The sequence below is a fragment of the Heterodontus francisci genome, chromosome 31, assembly GCF_036365525.1.
Source record: "Heterodontus francisci isolate sHetFra1 chromosome 31, sHetFra1.hap1, whole genome shotgun sequence".
Classification (NCBI taxonomy): domain Eukaryota; kingdom Metazoa; phylum Chordata; class Chondrichthyes; order Heterodontiformes; family Heterodontidae; genus Heterodontus; species Heterodontus francisci.
The window spans coordinates 47,373,520-47,394,219 of record NC_090401.1 but is presented as its reverse complement, the minus strand read 5'-3'; the positions used below and the strand labels follow the sequence as shown (position 1 = coordinate 47,394,219).

Sequence of the window (20,700 nt, the reverse complement as noted above, 5' to 3'; positions counted from 1 at the left end):
AAAAAAGAAAATAAGAAAATACCCACCAGATACTCACTGACTAGCTCCCTGTGCCTCGCTGCTCTCTTTCCCCTCTTGTGCTGTTTGTCGCTCCGAAGTCATACCCAGCCAATCACTTACCTGCTTCCCTGTGATGTCACACCTTGATTTTTCTTTCCGACCGCTGGCAGATTGGCAGCGGCAGCAGCTAGCCTCTCTCTGGTCTCGCTGTTTCCCACTCTCTCGGTGAACTCTCTCTCTCCCCCGCTCCTCTCTCACGGTTTCCCGGTGAACTCTCTGTTTGCTCACAGCAGTGTCCAGGGGATTAATATTTGATTCTTGAAGATTCCAGGGCAATCCTGGAGGGTTGAGAATCCTAACACAAGGTTAGTTTTAGAATTGTTCTTGAGATTTGGTCATCAACTTGAGAACAGTATTTATTATTTTACATTGCATCACATGTAGGGTCACATCAACTTGAGGGTGGCATATATTACCCATCCAAAGAACAGTACAGCACAGGAACAGGCCATTCAGCCCTCCAAGCCTGCGCCGATCTTGATGCCTGCCTAAACTAACACCTTCTGCACTTCCAGGGCTCATATCCCTCTATTCCCATCCTATTCATGTATTTGTCAAGATGTCTCTTAAACGTCGCTATCGTACCTGCTTCCACCACCTCCCCTGGCAGCAAGTTCCAGGCACTCACCACCCTCTGTAAAAAATTTGCCTCGCACATCCCCTCTAAACTTGGCCCCTCTCACCTTAAACCTATGTCCCCTAGTAACTGACTCTTCCACCCTGGAAAAAAGCTTCTGACTATCCACTCTGTCCATGCCACTCATAACTTTGTAAACCTCTATCATGTCGCCCCTCCACCTCCGTCGTTCCAATGAAAACAATCCGAGTTTTTCCAACCTCTCCTCATAGCTAATGCCCTCCAGACCAGGCAACATCCTGGTAAACCTCTTCTGTACCCTCTCCAAAGCCTCCACGTCCTTCTGGTAGTGTGGCGACCAGAATTGCATGCAATATTCTAAGTGTGACCTAACTAAGGTTCTGTACAGCTGCAACATGACTTGCCAATTTTTATACTCTATGCCCTGACCGATGAAGGCAAGCATGCCGTATGCCTTCTTGACTACCTTATCCACCTGTGTTGCCACTTTCAGTGACCTGTGGACCTGTACGCCCAGATCTCTCTGCCTGTCAATACTCCTAAGGGTTCTGCCATTTACTGTATACTTCCCACCTGCATTAGACCTTCCAAAATGCATTACCTCACATTTGTCCGGATTAAACTCCATCTGCCATTTCTCCGCCCAAGTCTCCAACCGATCTATATCCTGCTGTATCCTCTGACAATCCTCATCATTATCCGCAACTCCACCAACCTTTGTGTCGTCCGCAAACTTACGAATCAGACCAGCTACATTTTCCTCCAAATCATTTATATATACTACAAACAGCAAAGGTCCCAGCACTGATCCCTGCGGAACACCACTAGTCACATCCCTCCATTCAGAAAAACACCCATCCACTGTTACCCTCTGTCTTCTATGACCGAGCCAGTTCTGTATCCATCTTGCCAGCTCACCTCTGATCCCGTGTGACTTCACCTTTTGTACCAGTCTGCCATGCGGGACCTTGTCAATGACTTTACTAAAGTCCATATAGATAACATCCACTGCCCTTCCTTCATCAATCATCTTTGTCACTTCCTCAAAAAACTCAATCAAATTAGTAAGACACGACCTCCCCTTCACAAAACCATACTGTCTCTCGCTAATAAGTTTGTTTGTTTCCAAATGGGAGTAAATCCTGTCCCGAATAATCCTCTCTAATAGTTTCCCTACCACTGATGTAAGGCTCACCGGCCTATAATTTCCTGGATTATCCTTGCCACCTTTCTTAAACAAAGAATATCCCTAAGAATATTGAGTCACTCGTAGGCCAGATAGGGTAAAAGGTGGCAGATTCCTATCCCCTGTAGAACAATAATGAGCCAGTTGGATTTTTACATCAAAAGCCAGCTTTTATGGTTCTGTTAGCTGGTGCTAGCCCTTAAATGACTCGATTTTTTGGGGGGAATTCAGTTTCACAACTAGCTAATGGTTGGATTTGAACAGATGACCTCGTTGATTTGCTAGTCCAGTACCTCAAACATTAAGCTACGGCATTGTGCTTGATTTTAAATAAAGACTGCGCCTCCTTTAATCCAGAGATGCTATTTTTACCGCTATATTTGGTTAATGTAAATAGTATCATAATGTCTGAAGTTCCTTTCCCAGTTCTGTGATAGTGCCATTGTATCACGAATTATAAAAATACAATTTGGTTCATTTCAAGTCAGCTTCAGACAGATGAAATCACTCCAGCATATTGACCTGGCATAAAGCATTGGGCATCCACCACTGTAGCTCCATCTCTGCTCCACACTCACCACCAGGATTGCAGAATCACAGAATAACTCCAATCATTTCTAGTCACACCTTTGTTAGTTTCCACCTTGACAGGAACTCCCATTTTCCGTCGAAGCGCAGCAAAGGAAAAGGTAAAGACTAGGCATTCATGGAACTGCCCGGCCAACAGGATTTTCAGAATCCATTGGAATAACCTGGTCCTACTCACTCTTCCTCCACCCTGGAGCTTTACAGTGTTGAGATCAAGCCTCGCCAAACCCCATCCTTCCCCAAATACATTCATTCCAGAATTTTAATACTGTAGAACTCATCATCTCTCTCAATCTTCCCCAAAGACTGAAAACTCAAGTCTGGCATGACCTAGGCACGACTTGCTGATTTATCTCTCCTTCTCTTTTAACACTGGTGATATCCTACACTGTGACCCTTGACCCTTCACTAAGGTCCTCAGCTCAGGAAAACAAAATGCTAGTTTCCACTGATCATGCAGCAAACCATTTTGCCAGACATCGGATCAAGAACCCATCCCTTTAAAAGTGAAAGCTGTCCTAATCAAAGAATCCGTATTTTTCCTGGATCCCTTGATGACGACCCTTGCAGGTGAGGGCAGGATTAGGCTTGGCTGTGATGCCCCTCACAGTTGAATAACCTGCTTGCACTCATCATGAAGGCTCAGACATGGGCATTTAGGCAAAACCTCTGGGATTAGTGTAATTGCACCCCAACAAGATATCAACCCCTTCTGGAAATAGGCAGGGGCTGTGATAGTGCACTTACATCAGAGCTGTACTATGGGTACAAATCAGTTTCTCCTACAACATAAGAAATAGGAGCAGCAGTCGACCATACGGCCACTCCAGCCTGTTCTGCCATTCAATAAGATCATGGCCGATCTTCTATCTTAATTCCACTTTCCAGTACTATCCCCATATTCCTTGATATTTGTCCAATACTCAACGACTGAGTATCCACAGCCCTCTCGGGTAAAGAATTCCAAAGATTCACAACCCTTTAGAAATCTTTCCTCGCCTCAGTCCTAATGGCCGCCACCTCTGCTGTACAATTCTACAATAAAAGCAGTTACCCAACAAAAAAAGGTCTATGACAAATGGAGTGTAATACACAGGCACTTTCCACTCACTACGCTCTCAAAAATACCTCCAGTTCAGTTATACCACTCATCATCAATTTGGATGGTCCAGACCTCCCACCTTTCTAGACATTTCAAAAGAGAAACAGTGAGAGGGGGGAGGAGAGGGGCAGAGAACACAGAATTCTTGCAACTGGCTGATGTAGAGGATTTCCAGAGCCCATCCTTCACAGGCTGTGTATTCTGGCATAGTGCTGGAGGTGGCGGTGGGGGGGGGGGGGGGGAGAAAGAGAGTCGGGAGGGGTGGTGGGGGAGAATGGGATTAGGGTGAGAGATGGGGAAGGGGGAGAGGCGGGGGGTGGAAGAGAGAAAGGGGGAAAAAAAAGAGGGAATGGAGAGCTGGGGGAGAGGGGGTAGGAATGAGAGGAGGGGAGGGAATTGCCAGTACAGTGACTCCTACTCCAAGGTGTGCATACACATATGTTCAGGGGAAGTCATGTTTACAGTTGCCCCCAGTGTTGACTATCTTGGGACTCTCACATTCTCAGCACACACATGAAGAATGGGCACCTCATTGCTGAGAGCAGCCTTGCCCATGGAACTTGCATTTGTTGACATCTTCAGAAGGAAGAAAATGGAGACAGAGACAAGCAGGTCAAATGAATAGCCGCAGCAAGATGAACATCTTATTGTGATGCCAGGCAAGCTGGTGGGACAACAGAAGCCAGATCAGAGCAGAAGGCTATCTTAAAGCTTCAAGGGCCCTTCTTCCAGGTACACAATTTACAGATCACTGGTACACATTCCTGTAATGATGCTGTGGGTGCAAATTCATGAGAACAGAATCATTTCAGTCTGGCTGCAGGATTCCTTTCATCCATGACTTCAGGCTTTGCTGGGCCATGTTTGTAAAGCTTTTGGTGTGCAACGTGTTGTTTAAAATACTAATCGCTGCCAATTCATTTCCACCCTGCATCAACCCTTCGTGTTTTGCAATTGAAAGTTGTTTCAGAGCAGGGGCAGTGGGAGGCAGCAGGTGGGTGGGGAAGGTGGAGAGTTACAGATGCCTTCATTAAGATTTGAAAACTTACCCCTTTTTTCGCATTCTGTCACAGGTCAGGTTTACAAAAGGTAACTCAGGCTAAAGATTCCTTTGCACTGCATCGACGACGACGACTAACTTTACCCTCGGCTGCACAAGAGCAGCCCCTGCTGCACCTATTGGGAATCATAAGAAATAGAAGCAGGAGTAGGCCATTCGGCCCCTTGAGCCTGCTCTGCCATTCAATAAGATCATGGCTGACCTGATTGTGACCCTAACTCCACTTTCCTGCCTGCCCCCCATAACTCTGGACTTCCTTGTCGATCAAAAATCTGTATAATTCATTGAATATATTCAATGACCCAGCCTCCACTGCTCTGTGGGAAAGAGAATTCCAAAGATTAACATCCCTCTGAAAGAAGAAATTCCTCCTCATCTCAGTCATACAAGAGAGACCCCTTATTTTGAAACTGTGCCCCCTAGTTCTAGATTCCCCCACGAGGGGAAACATCCTCTCAGCATCTACCTGGTCAAGCTCCCTCAGAATCTTACATGTTTCAATAAGATCACCTCCCATTCTTCTAAACTCCAATGAATCTTGACATTTCCCACAGCAGTTATCTGTGTGTGTCTAAGAGATTGTTAATATGTTAAATTGTAGACAATTTTTTTTGTTGTAGATTAAGGCCCAAGCTTAATTTGCTCAGGAGCATTACAGCCAGCAAAAAAAAAAAGTGCTTATCCGATCAGTTTTTGGCGGAATTGAAAGCTCTGCAGCTTCCAAAGTGGGAACTGAACATATGTTAGCAATATGGAACGGGACCTGGTCCAAGAGCACAATTTAACTGTTTCCATCATTTACACAGTTCATGGTTTTGACTCTATTGTATAGTCTACTTTCACACTTCCTCCCTCGACACACTCCCTACCTCCCCGAGCCCAGAATATTCACTGATCTCAACCAACGTGCTACAGAAAATCAAGTTAAGGTTTGATAAATGGAACTGATCTTACATTGGTTAGGCTAATATATATTATTTTTGGAGGGGGTCCAGGAAGTACAGGGGGCAGTGGAACATACAGCTGGAACCTGGATGCAGTGTAGTATAGTAGCCCCTGTTGTGGTTTATCCAAGAGTGTTTCACAAGAGAATGCACCTAAAATTTCCATACATTACAACAGTGACTACAATTCAAAATAGCTCATTAACTGTGAAACACTTTGGGAGATCCTGAGGACTTGGAAGGCAGCATATTAAGTTTGCTCTTTAATTAGAAAGGCTGAAATCCAACTCTCAGTTGAATTTTGTGTACTGCAAATTAGTACAGTTAGTCTTTAACAAGACATCTATTAAAGTCATTGGAGGACTGGAGAAAGTGTTATTGAAACTAATATAAAACCACACCACAACCCTGGGTTTCATATTGCGCAGGGTTTTGTCTACGTTAAGCCCTTATCCAATATCCAATAGCTATTCTTCTGCCTTCAAAAAGGAATCTAGATGCGTACATGAGAGAAAAGCGAATAGAAAGAAATGCTGAAAGTCTGGGATGAGGTAGGTGGAATGGAAGAAGACTCACGTGGAATATAAATAACAGCACATACTAGTTGGGCCAAATGGCCTCTTTCCGTAATATATAATTTTATGTAGCGTTTCTCTGTGATGGTGATGGAGAGTTGTACAATCGGGCAATGGTAATGACTTGCCCTGTTTGCTTACTGTAGGGATGTGGGGAGAGAGGTGTTTCCTTCAGTCCAATACACTCTCGGGGAGTAGCCTATCCTGTTTTCACCCAAAATTCACACATTTCACAGCACCAGGTCAAAAATCACTGTTTCATCTACCTCTGATGTCTAGGGCATCAGGACTAACACAGCACATCCTACTGCCATCCCAGGAACTGCACCTGGGAACTTTCCTGGTGTCCATGTGGCTTCAGTTCCACATTCAGAGTCTTTAGTCACTGAGCTGCAAGGAAAGGAGGAGGAACAACCTCCTCGAATGTATTGAGCACCTTTAACAACAACAACAACTTGCATTTATACAGCTCTTTTAAGGTCATAAAAATTTCCCAAGACACATCACTGGAGCGTTATCAAACAAAATTTAATAACACGTCATGCAAGAAGATTACTTGGACAGAGTACCAAAAACCTTGATGTAAAAGGTTGGTTTTAACGAGCACTCAAAGGAGAGAGTGACAGAGGGGTTTAAGGGGAGAATTACAGAGTTTAAGGCCCAGCCACCAATGGTGGAGCAATGAAAATCAGGGATGTGCAACAGGCCAGAATTGGAGGAGTGCAGAGATCGTGGAGGGTTGTAGGACTGGAGGAGGTTACAGATACGGAGGGAGTGAGGCCATGGAGGGATTTGAAAACAAGGATAAGAATTTTTTTAAATTGAGGCATTGCTGGGCCAGGAACCAATGTAGGTCATCATGCACAGGGATGATGGGTAAATGGACTTGGTGCAAGTTAGGATACAAACAGCAGAGTTTTTTTTTTAAATGAGCTCAAGTTTACCAAGGATGCATGATGCCAGGCAGGGGAGCACTGAAATAGTCATGTCTGCAGGTACAATGCGCGGATGAGGGTTTCAGCAGCAGATGAGCTGAGGCAGGAGGGCAATGTTCAGAGGGGTTCCAAGGCACTTCCCAAAGGAACAAAGGGAATGGACACTTGGCCGTTTTTATATAGTAAAAGTTACCTGCAGCAACTTTAGCGTCACCTTCATTCCTCTGAGTTCCTGGAGCAGATCCAGAGCACCATCCTATTCAGATTAAAACAAAATCAGAACTTGCTTTTATTACAAAACTCAGGAAGGCTTTGTTCCTTCTTTCATGAACACAATTTCTCATTAGCTTCAAAGTTGGGAATCTACATTACATTGAAACTCATTGTCCAAGCACACACGATGGATATAACATTCAAACATTGAACTTTTGTCTCTGGCCAATCTGAGCTTCACATCCATTATCTTACAAACCGCAGTGCAATGAGTTTGGATTTCGATATCATGCAGCGCAGGAGCAGGCCATTTGGCCCCTCATGCCTGTGCCAGCTCTTAGCATGAGCTACCTAATTAGTCCCATTCCCCTGTTCGATCCCTGCAATTATTTTCCTTTTCAACTATTCATTCAATTTCCTTTTGAAATTTATGATTGGGGAGGGGGGAAAGAAATTGAGCGGGGAAGGGGGGGGGGGGGGGGGGGGAGGAGAAAGATTGGTCATCCCTGCTCCAAACTCCATTCCCCAGCTATTGACTCCATCCCTCTCCCTGGTAACACTCCGAGATGATGCCAATCTGTTCGCAGCCTTGGTGTCGCATTTGACCTCATATTCATGCCATCGGTAAGACCGCCTATTTCCACCTCTGCAATATCACCTGACTTCACCCTGTCTCAGCTCATCTGCTGCTGAAATCCTGATTCATGCCTTCATTACCTCTAGACCTGCCTATTCCAACGCACTCCTGGCTGGTCTCCCATAGTCGACTCTCTGTAAAGTGAGGCCATCCAAAACTCTGCTGCCATGTCTTAACTTGCACCAAGCCCCGTTCCCCCATCACCTCTGTGCTCGCTGACCTACATTGGTCCCCGTCGAGCAACAACTTGATTTTAAAATTCCCATCCTTGTTTTCAAATCCCTCCATGGTCTCGTCCATCCCCATCTCTGTAAATCTCCTCTAGCCCCATAACCCTCAATGATATCGGTGTTCCTCACTTTCCTCCTTTAAGACACTCCTTAACACCCTACCTCTTTGAGCAAGCTTTTAGTCATCTGACCTAATATCTCCTTTTGTGGCTCAGTATCAAATTTTGTTTTATAATGCTCCTGAAGGACCTTGGGAAGTTTTATTATGTATAAACCCAAGTTGTTGGAGGGGGAGAGATTGTGGAGTCGGGGGAGAAATGAGAGGGTGGTTGGGAATGAGAACGACATTTCGATCTAATAATATCTCTACTCAGTCACAAGGAGGCGTTTACACATTCGGCAAGCTCCAGAGCAACTCTCGGTTTCGTTTACGTTTTCAGAAAAAGTCCGCGCCTCGAACCTAGAGTTTTGTTTTAAACCCCCGGGGAGTTGTAACTCACCAGACGGCACGGGGCGATCTCATTACCAAGTAACTTGGGAGACTGCGGTTTAGCCCAGCCACCTGCTCGACAAATCGATTCAAGCGAAAAGTTAAGTAAACTTTCAATCTCGGCCGAGTGGAAAAAGTTACTCCTGGGCACTCAAAGTGACTTTGGGATTTTAACGAAAGTGCAAATCTCTTATTCCAGTTGCCAAAGACACGAGAAACTCACTCGCCCGGCCCTGAAACCTGCAATTTCACGTCAATTTCACATTGCCGCCCTCCTCAATCTTACCATGTTCTTCCTGGATACCATTTTATCCAGCTTTTTTGCAATTCTGACGAGGTTTTCCTCTCTTCCCATGGTATCCGCTCCTGCATAAATCCGTAAAATGCACAAAAAATTAAATTACAATAAATAAATGTGCAAAATCAAGAACAGAACAAACCATTAAAAAAAAAAGTTGCATCCGAGTTAATGGTGAGCTCTCAGGCAAAAAGAGGTGTGTCTCGTCGCTCGCCGCAGTAAAAGGTCCCCTGGCGTCAAAAAAACAGATGGTGTCAAACTTCAACACAACAGACAGCGCTCAGAATAACTCGTCAAGGGCTAAACCGGGACAAGGACTTAAAGAGAGAGGAGAGAATCCCTCGGTGTTCAGCTAAAAAGGCTGCTTATTTTTTTGGGTTGGTGTGAGGAATAAAATACTTTCAGCGCTGTAAAACCGAGCAAATTGAGTTCAGAAAGAGTTGTATACCCGGAAATGAGCTTTAAAGGGACACTCAACAACAACAAAAACTTAGAACATAGAACAGTACAGCACAGTACAGGCCCTTCGGCCCACGATGTTGTGCCGGACCTTTAACCTACTCTGAGATCAAACTAACTACCTACCCTTCATTCTACTATCATCCATGTACCTATCCAAGAGTCGCTTAAATGCCCCTAATGTATCTGCTTCTACTACCACCGCTGGCAGCGCATTCCACACACCCACCACTCTCTGTGTAAAGAACCTACCTCTGAATCCCCCCTAAACCTTCCTCCAATCACCTTAAAATTATGCCCCTTGGTGATAGCCCTTTCCGTCCTGGGAAAAAGTCTCTGGCTATCCACTCTATCTATGCCTCTCATCCTTCTTCGCTCCAATGAGAAAAGCCCTAGCTCCCTCAATCTTTCTTCGTAGGACATGCCCTCCAGTCCAGGCAGCATCCTGGTAAATCTCCTCTGCACCCTCTCTAGAGCTTCCACATCCTTCCTATAATGAGGCGACCAGAACTGAACACAATATTCCAAGTGTGGTCTAACAAGGGCTTTATAGAGCTGCAGCATAACCTCGCGGCTCTTAAACTCAATCCCCCTGTTAATGAAAGCCAACACACCATACGCCTTCTTAACAACCCGATCAACTTGGGTGGCAACTTTGAGCGATCTATGGACATGGACCCCAAGATCCCTCTGTTCCTCCACACTACCAAGAATCTTGTCTTTAAGCCTGTATTCCGCATTCAAATTCTACCTTCCAAAATGAATCACTTCACACTTTTCCAGGTTGAACTCCATCTGTCACTTCTCAGCCCAGCTCTGCATCCTGTCAATGTCCCGTTGCAACCTACAACAGCCTTCCACACTATCCACAACTCCAGCAACCTTCGTGTCATCGGCAAACTTGCTAACCCAGCCTTCCACTTCCTCATCCAAGTCATTTATAAAAATCACAAAGAGCAGAGGTCCCAGAACAGATCCTTGTGGAACACCACTGGTCACCGAGCTCCATGCTGAATACTTTCCATCTACTACCACCCTCTGACTTCTATGGGCCAGACAATTTTGTATCCAGACAGCCAACTTTCCCTGAATCCCATGCCTCATTACTTTCTGAATGAGCCTACCATGGGGAACCTTATCAAATGCCTTGCTAAAATCCATATACACCACATCCACTGCTCTTCCTTCATCAATGTGTTTTGTCACATCTTCAAAGAATTCAATAAGGCTTGTAAGGCATGACCTGCCCCTCACAAAGCCATGCTGACTGTCTCTAATCAAACCATGCTTTTCCAAATAATCATAAATCCTGTCTCTCAGAATCCTCTCCAATAATTTGCCCACTACCGACGTAAGACTGACTGGTCTATAATTCCCAGGGTTATCCCTATTCCCTTTCTTGAACAAGGGAACAACATTTGCCACCCTCCAATCATCCGGTAGTACTCCAGTGGACAGTGAAGACGCAAAGATCATTGCCAAAGGCGCAGCAATCTCTTCCCTCGCTTCCCGTAATATCCTTGGGTATATCCCGTCTGGCCCCGGGGACTTATCTGTCCTCATATCATTCAAAATTTCCAGCACATCCTCCCTCTTAACCTCAACCTGTTCGAGCATATCAGCCTGTTCCACGCTGTCCTCACAAACGACCAGGTCCCTCTCACTAGTGAATACTGAAGCAAAGTATTCATTTAGGACCTCCTCTACCTCCTCCGACTCCAGGCACAAGTTCCCTCCACTATCCCTGATCGGCCCTACCCTCACTCTGGCCATCCTCTTGTTCCTCACATAAGTGTAGAACGCCTTAGGATTTTCCTTAATCCTACCCGCCAAGACTTTTTCATGTCCCCTTCTAGCTCTCCTAAGTCCATTCTTCAGTTCCTTCCTGGCTACCTTGTAACCCTCTAGAGCCCTGTCTGATCCTTGCTTCCTCAACCTTAAGTAAGCTTCCTTCTTCCTCTTGACTAGCTGTTCCACATCTCTTGTCATCCAAGGTTCCTTCACCCTACCATCCCTTCCCTGCCTCATCGGGACAAATCTATCCAGCAGTCGCAGCAAGTGCTCCCTAAACAACCTCCACATTTCTGTCGTGCATTTCCCTGAGAACATCTGTTCCAAATTTATGCTCCCCAGTTCCTGCCTAATAGCATTGTAATTCCCCCTCCCCCAATTAAATATTTTCCCATCCCGTCTGCTCCTGTCCCTCGCCATGACTATAGTAAAGGTCAGGGAGTTGTGATCACTATCACCAAATTGCTCTCCCACCGAGAGATCTGCCACCTGGCCTGGTTCGTTGCCAAGCACCAAGTCCAACATAGTCTCCCCTCTAGTCGGCCTATCTACATATTGAGTCAGGAAACCTTCCTGGACACACCTGACAAAAACTGCTCCATCCAAACTATTTGCACTCAGGAGGTTCCAATCAATATTAGGGAAGTTGAAGTCACCCATGACAACAACCCTGTTACTTCTGCACCTTTCCAAAATCTGCCTCCCAATCTGTTCCTCCATGTCTCTGTTGCTATTGGGGGGTCTATAGAAAACTCCCAACAAAGTGACTGCTCCTTTCCTGTTTCTGACTTCCACCCATACTGACTCAGTAGACAAACCCTCCTCGACGACCTCCCTTTCTACAGCTGTGATACTATCCCTGATTAGCAATGCCACTCCCCCACCTCTTTTACCTCCCTCCCTATTCCTTTTGAAACATCTAAACCCCGGAACATCCAACATCCATTCCTGCCCCTGTGATATCCACGTCTCCGTAATGGCCACAACATCGTAGCTCCAAGTACTGATCCATGCTCGAAGTTCATCACCCTTATTCCTGACACTTCTTGCGTTAAAATAGACACACTTCAACCCATCATACTGGCTGCAACTTTGCCCTGTCAACTGTCTAACCTTCCTCACAGACTCTCTGCACTCGGTATCTGCCTGTTCAACAGCTACCCCATCCACTGATCCATGGCTCCGGTTCCCATCCCCCTGCCAAACTAGTTTAAACCCTCCCGAAGAGCTCTAGCAAACCTCCCACCCAGGATATTGGTGCCCCTCCAGTTCAGATGCAACCCGTCCTTTTTGTACAGGTCCCACCTTCCCCAGAAGGTATTCCAATGATCCACATATCTGAATCCCTCCCTCCTACACCAGTTCTGTAGCCACGTGTTCAGCTGCACTCGCTCCCTGTTTCTAGCCTCACTAGCACGTGGCACCGGTAACAATCCTGAGATTACTACTCTGCTCGTCCTGCCTTTCAGCTTCCAACCTAACTCCCTATATTCGCTTTTCAGGTCCTCATCCCTTTTCCTAGCTATGTCATTGGTACCGATATGTACCACGACCTCTGGCTGCTCCCCCTTCCCCTTAAGAATCCTGTGGACTCGATCCGAGACATCCATAGCGTCCTTAACTAGGTACCAAGGACCCAGCTGAACAACAAAGGTCCTGTACTGCAGCACACTCTGTTGAAAGAAAGAAATAGAGGTTGAGGTAAATCAAGCCTAACCAATGCTTAGTTCGGTTTTTAAAAGAAAGAATTGTATTCAGATAGCACCTTTTGAAGTGTAGTCACTGTTGCAATGTAAGAAACACAGCAGATATTTGGTACACCGCAAGTTCCCATAAACAGCACCATGATAATGACCACACAATCTGTTTTAGTAATGTTGGTTGAGGGATAAATATTGGCCAGGACCCAAATGGGAGAACTCTCCTGTTCTTTTTCAAAATAGTGCTATGGGATCTTTTACATTCACCTGAGAGAGCAGACAGGGCTTTGGTTTAATGTCACATCTAAAAGACACCACTTCTGACAGAGCAGCACTCCCTCAGCACTGGCATATCAGTCTTGATTTTGTGTGAAACTCTGGAGTGGGACTGTGGTCCCACAGCCTGCTGACTGAGAGGCAAGAGTGCTACCCACTGAGCCACAGCTGACATAAAGGATAGTAGAGAAAATAAATTTGCTTCATCATTAAATGTAAAAAGTCGAAGGTACTTCGTGCTGTGAATTGCTTTGAATGACATTGACTGTCATATGGGCAAGTACATTTTACTCATAGCAAACCCCACATTAGGGAAAAGCTGAATGACCTGTTACTCTGTTTTCAGTAGTGTTGATTGAGTGAGGCAAGGACACCAGGAAAACTCCCTGTTCTTCAAGTCTTGGATCTCCATTTGTTTCATTCATTCTCAGGATGTGGGCATCACTGGCAAGGCTGACATTTATTGTCCATTCCTAGTTGCCATGAGAAGATGGTGGTAGGACTTCTTCTTGAGCCACTGGAGGAACTAAGTGCCTTATTAACCCACTTAAAAGGGCAGTTAAGAATCAACCATGTTATTGTGAGATTCGACAACAACTACAACTTATATTTATATAGCATCTTTAACATGATGAAATGGCCCAAGGTGCTTTACAGGAGCATTATAAAGCAACGTTTGACACCGAGCCACAAAAGGAGATATTCGGTAAGATGACCAAAAGCTTGGTCAAAGAGGTAGGTTTTAAGGAGTCTCTTAAAGGAGGGAAATGAGGTGGAGAGGTATAGGGGAGGATATTCCAGAGCTTAGGGCCTAGGCAACTGACTGTGTGGCCACCAATGGTGGAGCAATTAAAATCAGGGATACACAAGAGGCCAGAATTAGAGGAGCACAGATATCTTGGAGAGTTGTGGGGCTGGAGGAGATTACAGAGATAGGGAGAGGACGAGGCCATGGAGGGATTTGAAAACAAGGATAAGAATTTTAAAATCAAGTCTTTTCTTGTAACTCAAGTTACATATGGACCCAGGCTGGGTAAGGATGGAAGGTATCCTTCCCTAAAGGGACATTAATGAACCAATTGAGTTTTTTTTTAAACCACAATCCAACAGCTTCAAGGTCACTTTTACTGATAACAGCTTATTTTTATTCCCAGATTTTTTATTTTGTTTTTAACAGCCATCTCGGCTCCCGAAACAAGCAATTGAAAGTTTCATCAAACAAGCACTGGGGAATTTTCTGAGGGCTTGTCCCATTGCACTGCTGTAACTGTGGCAGAACCAAGTTTAAGGCGTGCATGCGGGGGTTTCTGCTGGCATTCTGAAGATGATGCAGTAGAAAGCCGAAGGATTTTCCCATTAATGCAATTTATGTTTAAGTCACTTCCTTATGTGGCATTACTGTGACAAAAATCAGGTGATGATTTTTCTCTTCAGCAATCCCTAAAACAGTTTACCAAACTCTTTCATGCAGACAGTGCCCCTTTAACAAAAAAAAAACAGTTAAAACATGTGGAAATGTTTAGCATGGCTGTGCCAATTGCATAATGGTCTTTAAGGAACACATGATGTTAACGGATCATCTCAGTACAAAGCAAATATAAAAATTTGAAATGTTGGGAATCAGAAATAAAAACAAACTGCAGAAAAGCACAGCAGATCGATAATTAAAAAAAGAAACTTACACCTTTCACAAACTCAGATGCTCCAAAGTGCTTTACAGCCAATTACTTTTTGAAATGTCGTCACTGTTGTAATGTAGAAAACACAGCAGCCAATTTTGTATGCAACAAGGTTCAACAAACAGCAATGAAGTAAGTGACAAGATTATTTGTTTTTTAGTGATGTTGATTGAGGGTTAAACATTGGCCAGGACTTCAGGGACACCTCCCCTGCTCTTCTTCAGAATAGTGCCATGGGATCTTTTACGTCCACCTGAGAGGGAAGGTGAATGTAAAAGTTTAATGTCTCATCCAAAAGATGGCATTGCCATCAGTGCAACAGTCCCTTAATACTGCACTGGAGTGTCAGTCTAGATTTTGTGCTCAAGTCTCTAAAGTTGGACAGCTAACAGAAGTATCTGAAAAAGGGGGTGGGGGAAAGGCTTTCCACATTTCAGGTTATAGCAAGTATTAACATATTTCACAGGCCTGAATTTCCATTGATTTTAAGAGATTTAAATTTTGAATCCAAATACCCTTTAAAATTGGAAAATTCCAGAATACCCACATCTAAATATTATTAACATTTCTGGACACTGCACATTTCCTATCCATAAACCTCACTTCCTGTTATCATGATTTTTGGTCATGCTTTTGCATCAATATTTGATAATGTGCCTTGGGACGTTTTACTGCTTGCAAGTTGTTGTTCTTATTGTAAGTTGCTATGTCAACATTTCAATTTTGCTGTCAGCTGTCACAGTGTAGCTGTAGGCTATGGCCACTGGGTGGTGCTGTTTCCAAATTGGTCAGTACCTTGTATGTGAAAAAAAACTTTAATATTTGTTAACTGGCACCAAGCATAGCCGCAAACAATTTACAAGAATAGGAAATATATACTGGGTTTTATGTCTGAGGTTCAATATATTTATGCTGTGTTTAGTTCCCTTTGCATTGTCCTATATGCCAGTCCAACAAAGTAGTTATCGCCCTAATCTATCAACATCAGGATTAAAGTGCAGTATTTATTAACTATAACAACACATCCAGATATCAAGTACTGCATAAGATGATTAGTTTGTTAATGGATACATTTATTTCACTGGACCTTACTGTGCACAAATTGGCTGCTGCATTTCTTATTAATGCAACAGTAATAATTCTAGTAGAATTTCAACTTCATCAATGACACTGCCCATTGCTGTTCCTCTTTTGGGAAGGGGGTCTTCACTCAGGGAGTTTCTCCTTATGGACCCCTGTGATCTCCTCGTGGATCCCCCCGGAATCTCGTGGACCCCCCTTAGGAGGTTGAGAACCTAGTTTGAATACTTTGAATATAAAAACAAGAAATGCTGGAAATACTCAGCAGGTCTGGCAGCATCTGTGGAGTGAGAAGCAGAGTTAACATTTCAGGTCACTAACCCTTCATCAGAACTGGCAGAGGGTTTTAAGCAAGTAAAACGGGGGTGGGGCAAGAGATAACAAAAATGATGTTGATAGGACAAGGTCACAGAGAACAACTGACCAGAATGTCATGGAGCAAAGGCAAACGGTATGTTAATGGTTTGGTGAAAAACAAAGCATTAGTGCAGAGAGGGTGTTAATTGACAGAAAAATGAACAGCTTTGACCCCAAGTGCAAATATGAAAAAAACAGTGGGTAGGCACAGTAGAAACAAACTAAACAGACCAAAATAAAATAAACAAATAAAAAAGAAAAAATAACTGCAAATAAAAATAAAAAGGGGGGCCCGTCATGCTCTGAAATTATTGAACTCAATGTTCAGTCCGGCAGGCTGTAGCGTGCCTATTCGGTAAATGAGGTGCTGTTCCTCCAGCTTGCGTTGATGTTGACGGGAACACTGCAGCAAGCCCAGGACAGAGATGTGGGCATGAAAACAGGGGGTGTGTTGAAATGGCCAGCAACTGGAAGCTCGGGGTCATGCTTTCAGACTGAGCGGAGGTATTCCACAAAGCGTTCACCCAATCTGCGCTTGGTCTCCCCAATGTAGAGGAGACCACACTGTGAGCAGCGAATACAGTATACTACATTGAACGAAGTACAAATAAATTGCTGCTTCACCTGAAAGGAGTGCTTGGGGCCTTGGATAGTGAGGAAAGCGGAGGTAAATGGGCAGGTATTACACCTCCTGCGATTGCGGGGGAAGGTGCCGTGGGAAGGGGATGAGGTAGTGGGGGTAATGGAGGAGTGAACCAGGGTGTCGCGGAGGGAACGATCCCTTCAGAATGTTGACGGGGAGGGGAGGGGAAGATGCATTTGGTGGTGGCATCACGCTGGACGTGCGGAAATGGCAGAGGATGATCCTTTGGATGTGGAGGCTGGTGGGGTGGAAAGTGAGGACAAGGGGGAACCCTGTCACGGTTCTGGGAGGGAGGGGAAGGGCTGAGAGTAGAGGTGTGGGAAATGGGCCGAAAACAGTTGAGGGCCCTATCAACCACAGTGGGGGGGAATCCATGGTTGAGGAAAAAGGAAGACCTATCAGAAGCGCTGTCATGGAAGATTGCATCCTCAGAGCAGATGCATCGGAGACGGATGAAGTGGGAGAATAGAATGGAGTCCTTAAAGGAGTCAGGGTATGAAGAAGTTTGGTCGAGGTAGCTGTGGGAGTTGGTGGACTTATAATGAATATTAGAAGACAGCTTATCCCCAGAGATGGAGACAGAGAAGTCGAGGAAGGGAAGGGAAGTGTCGGAAATGGACCATGTAAAGGTGAGAGAAGGGTGGAAATTAGAAGCAAAGTTGATAAAGTTTTCTAGTTCAGGGCGGGAGGAGGAAACTGCACCGATACAGTCATCAATGTACTGGAAAAAGAGTTGCGGGAGGGGGCCTGAGTAGGACTGGAACAAGGAATGTTCGACATATCCTACGAAAAGACAGGCATAACTAGGACCCATGTGGGTACCCAGAGCAACACCTTTTACTTGAAGGAAGTGAGTGGAGTTGAAGGAGAAGTTGTTCAATGTGAGAACAAGTTCAGCCAGGCGGAGGAGGGTGGTGGTGGATGGGGATTGGTTGGGCCTCTGTTCAAGGAAGAAGCATAGGGCCCTCAAACCGTCCTGGTGGGAGATGGAGGTGTAGAGAGATTGGCCATCCATAGTGAAGAGGTGGCGGTTAGGGCCAGGAAACTGGAAATTGTCAAATTGACGTAGGGCGTCAGAAGAGTCATGGATGTAGGTGGGAAGAGATTGGACTAGGTGAGAAAAGATAGAGTCAAGATAAGAAGAAATAAGTTCAGTGGGGCAGGATACTTTTAATCCATGCTGGGGGTGATTGGTAGGGGGGGTGCCAAGCTGGGAGTGGGGGCTGGAGTTGCTCATCAGCAGTTTCCTGTGGGCCTGGGGCTTAGAGGCCAGGGATCTAGGAGTGGCAGTGATTGGGAGGTTGGCTTTAAATGTGGGCTCTGGAGAAGCACTACAATAATTTACCTTCTGTGTTGCAGGTGTTCTGTAGGGTTGGTCTCCCCATGGTGGTGGTGCCTAGGACAAAAGTAATCTCACAGCATGAACCTCAAGCATGCATTCGGCCCCTTATTTGTATAGGAAAGGACCTAATGCCTGTTACAGGCACACGTAAAGGATGCCGCTCGTTTATATGGCAGGCGGCAAACATTCAGCCAAAAGTGAGTGCACTCTTCCTGCCTGTCATTTTGGTGACGTGCCTATCTTACAAGTGAAGTGCAGCCCAATTTTCAGCTCCATTGGACAAGGTATCCGCCTTGCTAACTTACTGCAAATTTGGCAGCGGGTATTTCAGAAAATCTCCCCATTGTAATGAGAGCCTATTAACTCTCAGAATGAATCTTTCTGATAAACAGACCGTTCTCAGCTTCAACAACCTAACATCAGGATTAGCCTTGTCCTCAGCACAGTGCCAGGATTTGCAGCTGATTAGATCTCTAGCTTTGAGAGGCCAGCTGGTGCTGGAAAACATTTTAAAATAGTTAACATAAGCTGCATGGTTGTTCATGACTGCTATTCGAGATGACCTCCATGTGGCCCCATCAATTTTACAGCCACTACTCCACTTGTACTGTGTGCTTATGGTTTAGTTATTACCACTTACGATGCACTACACTTGAAGCCAATCTAGTTATATTGGGGACAGTCAAAGATACCCCTAATAACCTAGTCAGGGAGTTACGATTCACTTTAAAAATACCAACGAGAACTCTTCCAATTCCCTAAGTGCCAAATGCCCTTTGTGCCCTGGTCATTGTTTGCATCAGTGAGCCTTAAATGAGAGTAAACAGACTATACGACTGTGGCTAGATGACACAGTTAAGTCTGATCTTGTTATTAACCAATATCCATGCACTGGCATTTTTCAGCATTGTGATCAGTGGATTGGACAGATCCCTGGCTGATTATCCCCTCCCTTTCCCGGGGCACTGAGGCAATTGGATGTCCTGGTTTATGGACAGTCTCCACACTGAACAACACCCCTGCCAGGTGAGACTTTAGGAAACTCTCAAACACACACAATTAAATGCTCAAAGAAATAAGTCCAATTTTGCACCCAGATTAACACAGAGTGATTGGACAGATCACATGATGAGTAGAACCAATTGGTCTTCACGCAGCATTCTGGGTGAGTGGCATTTCAGAGATGTGATTCGGTACAGTACAACACCTCTTAGGTTTCTACACTTTCTTCAAGTTAATGCAATTTTCTCCTCAAATACTAAAAGCCCCCGGATCTGAAAGATTAAGAAAGAGGAAGTCCTGGTGAAAAGGTCCCAGGTCCATCCAGTTCACCTCCTACCATTCCAGTAGTTGTATGATATGATTATGGAGTTGTTGACTAATCATCGTGCTCAACCTCTGCAATCTACAGTCGACAATAGACCCAGACATGAAACGAGGAAACTCCACAGTTGTGGAAAACTTTGGGAATTATAGATCCAAAATCACCTGTTCCCCCAAGCATGCTACACTTACCATACATCACGTCTTAAATTACTCATATACTGTGTTCCCAAAATGCTATTTTCTGAAAGTAATCTATTTTGCATTGAAATGAAACAATATTAACTGTTTTCCTCCATCTTCTTGGGGAGCCTGTCCCATAGTTTGACCACTCACTCACTGAAATATTGTTTCCACTGATTTGTTTTGAATTTATCCCCCTTCAAGTGCAGGCTGTGTTCTCTGGTCTACTGTTCTGTATAAGGTGAGACAGCTTGGCATGGCCTACATCATTTAGTCTCTTTAAAAATAAACAGTAATCATACCACCTATCAACCGCCTCTTCCTCCAGTGAAAACAAGCCCAATTTACTTAACGGTCCTCATAATCTAATCCCTCCATCCCTTCAATCATTCTGGTTGATGTCTACTGTATCCTCTCAATAGCTGCATTCCCCAAATTGTCAGATTTCTCTACCGATTGACATACTAGCACATTATTTATGGCGTGCACTAATAAAGAAAGTTTGGGATTATGTCGGTTGTTATTTTTTTAAACCAGGTCCACCATTGAAGAGGGATTCCATGCAATGAGCCTCTGACTGATCGTTTTTCGTTGACTTGGCAATTTTGATTTAGAAAAAGTGCATTGGCAGGCCAAGCTGGTGAGAGTTGGTGCTGTTTTATGGTTCTCTAGCCAGGCAGTATGTATACTGACTGATCAAATTATCTGGTTATTATCCTTAGAAGGGGTGCAACAAAGGTTCACTGGATTGATTCCTGAGATGAGAGAGCTGTCTTTTAAGGAGAGATTGAGTAGAATGGGCCTATATCCTCTCGTGTTTGAGAGAATGAGAGATGATCTCATTGAAACATATAAATTTCTTAGAGTGCTTGATAGGGTAGATGCTGAGAGGCTGTTTCCCCTGGCTGGAGTGTCTAAAACTAGGAGTCATAGACTTAGGAGAAGGGTTGG

General features: G+C 44.7%; 1 protein-coding gene across 2 annotated transcripts in view; it reads right to left on the bottom strand.

Moving 5' to 3' along the window:
• LOC137347235 (transcription elongation factor A protein 3-like) overlaps positions 1-9,142 on the bottom strand; it is a 38,147-nt gene extending 29,005 nt beyond the window's left edge. Inside the window, exons 1-2 of one of the 2 annotated variants that reach the window (XM_068011498.1) lie at positions 8,905-9,142; positions 7,242-7,304 (exon numbers count right to left, since the gene is read on the bottom strand). In XM_068011498.1, the coding sequence (XP_067867599.1) occupies positions 7,242-7,304; positions 8,905-8,973 (132 nt within the window). In that variant the 5' untranslated portion in view covers positions 8,974-9,142. The remainder of the gene's footprint in view (positions 1-7,241; positions 7,305-8,904) is intronic. The other variant, XM_068011497.1, reaches the window with a different exon arrangement.
• Between the last annotated feature and the right edge of the window lie 11,558 nt (positions 9,143-20,700).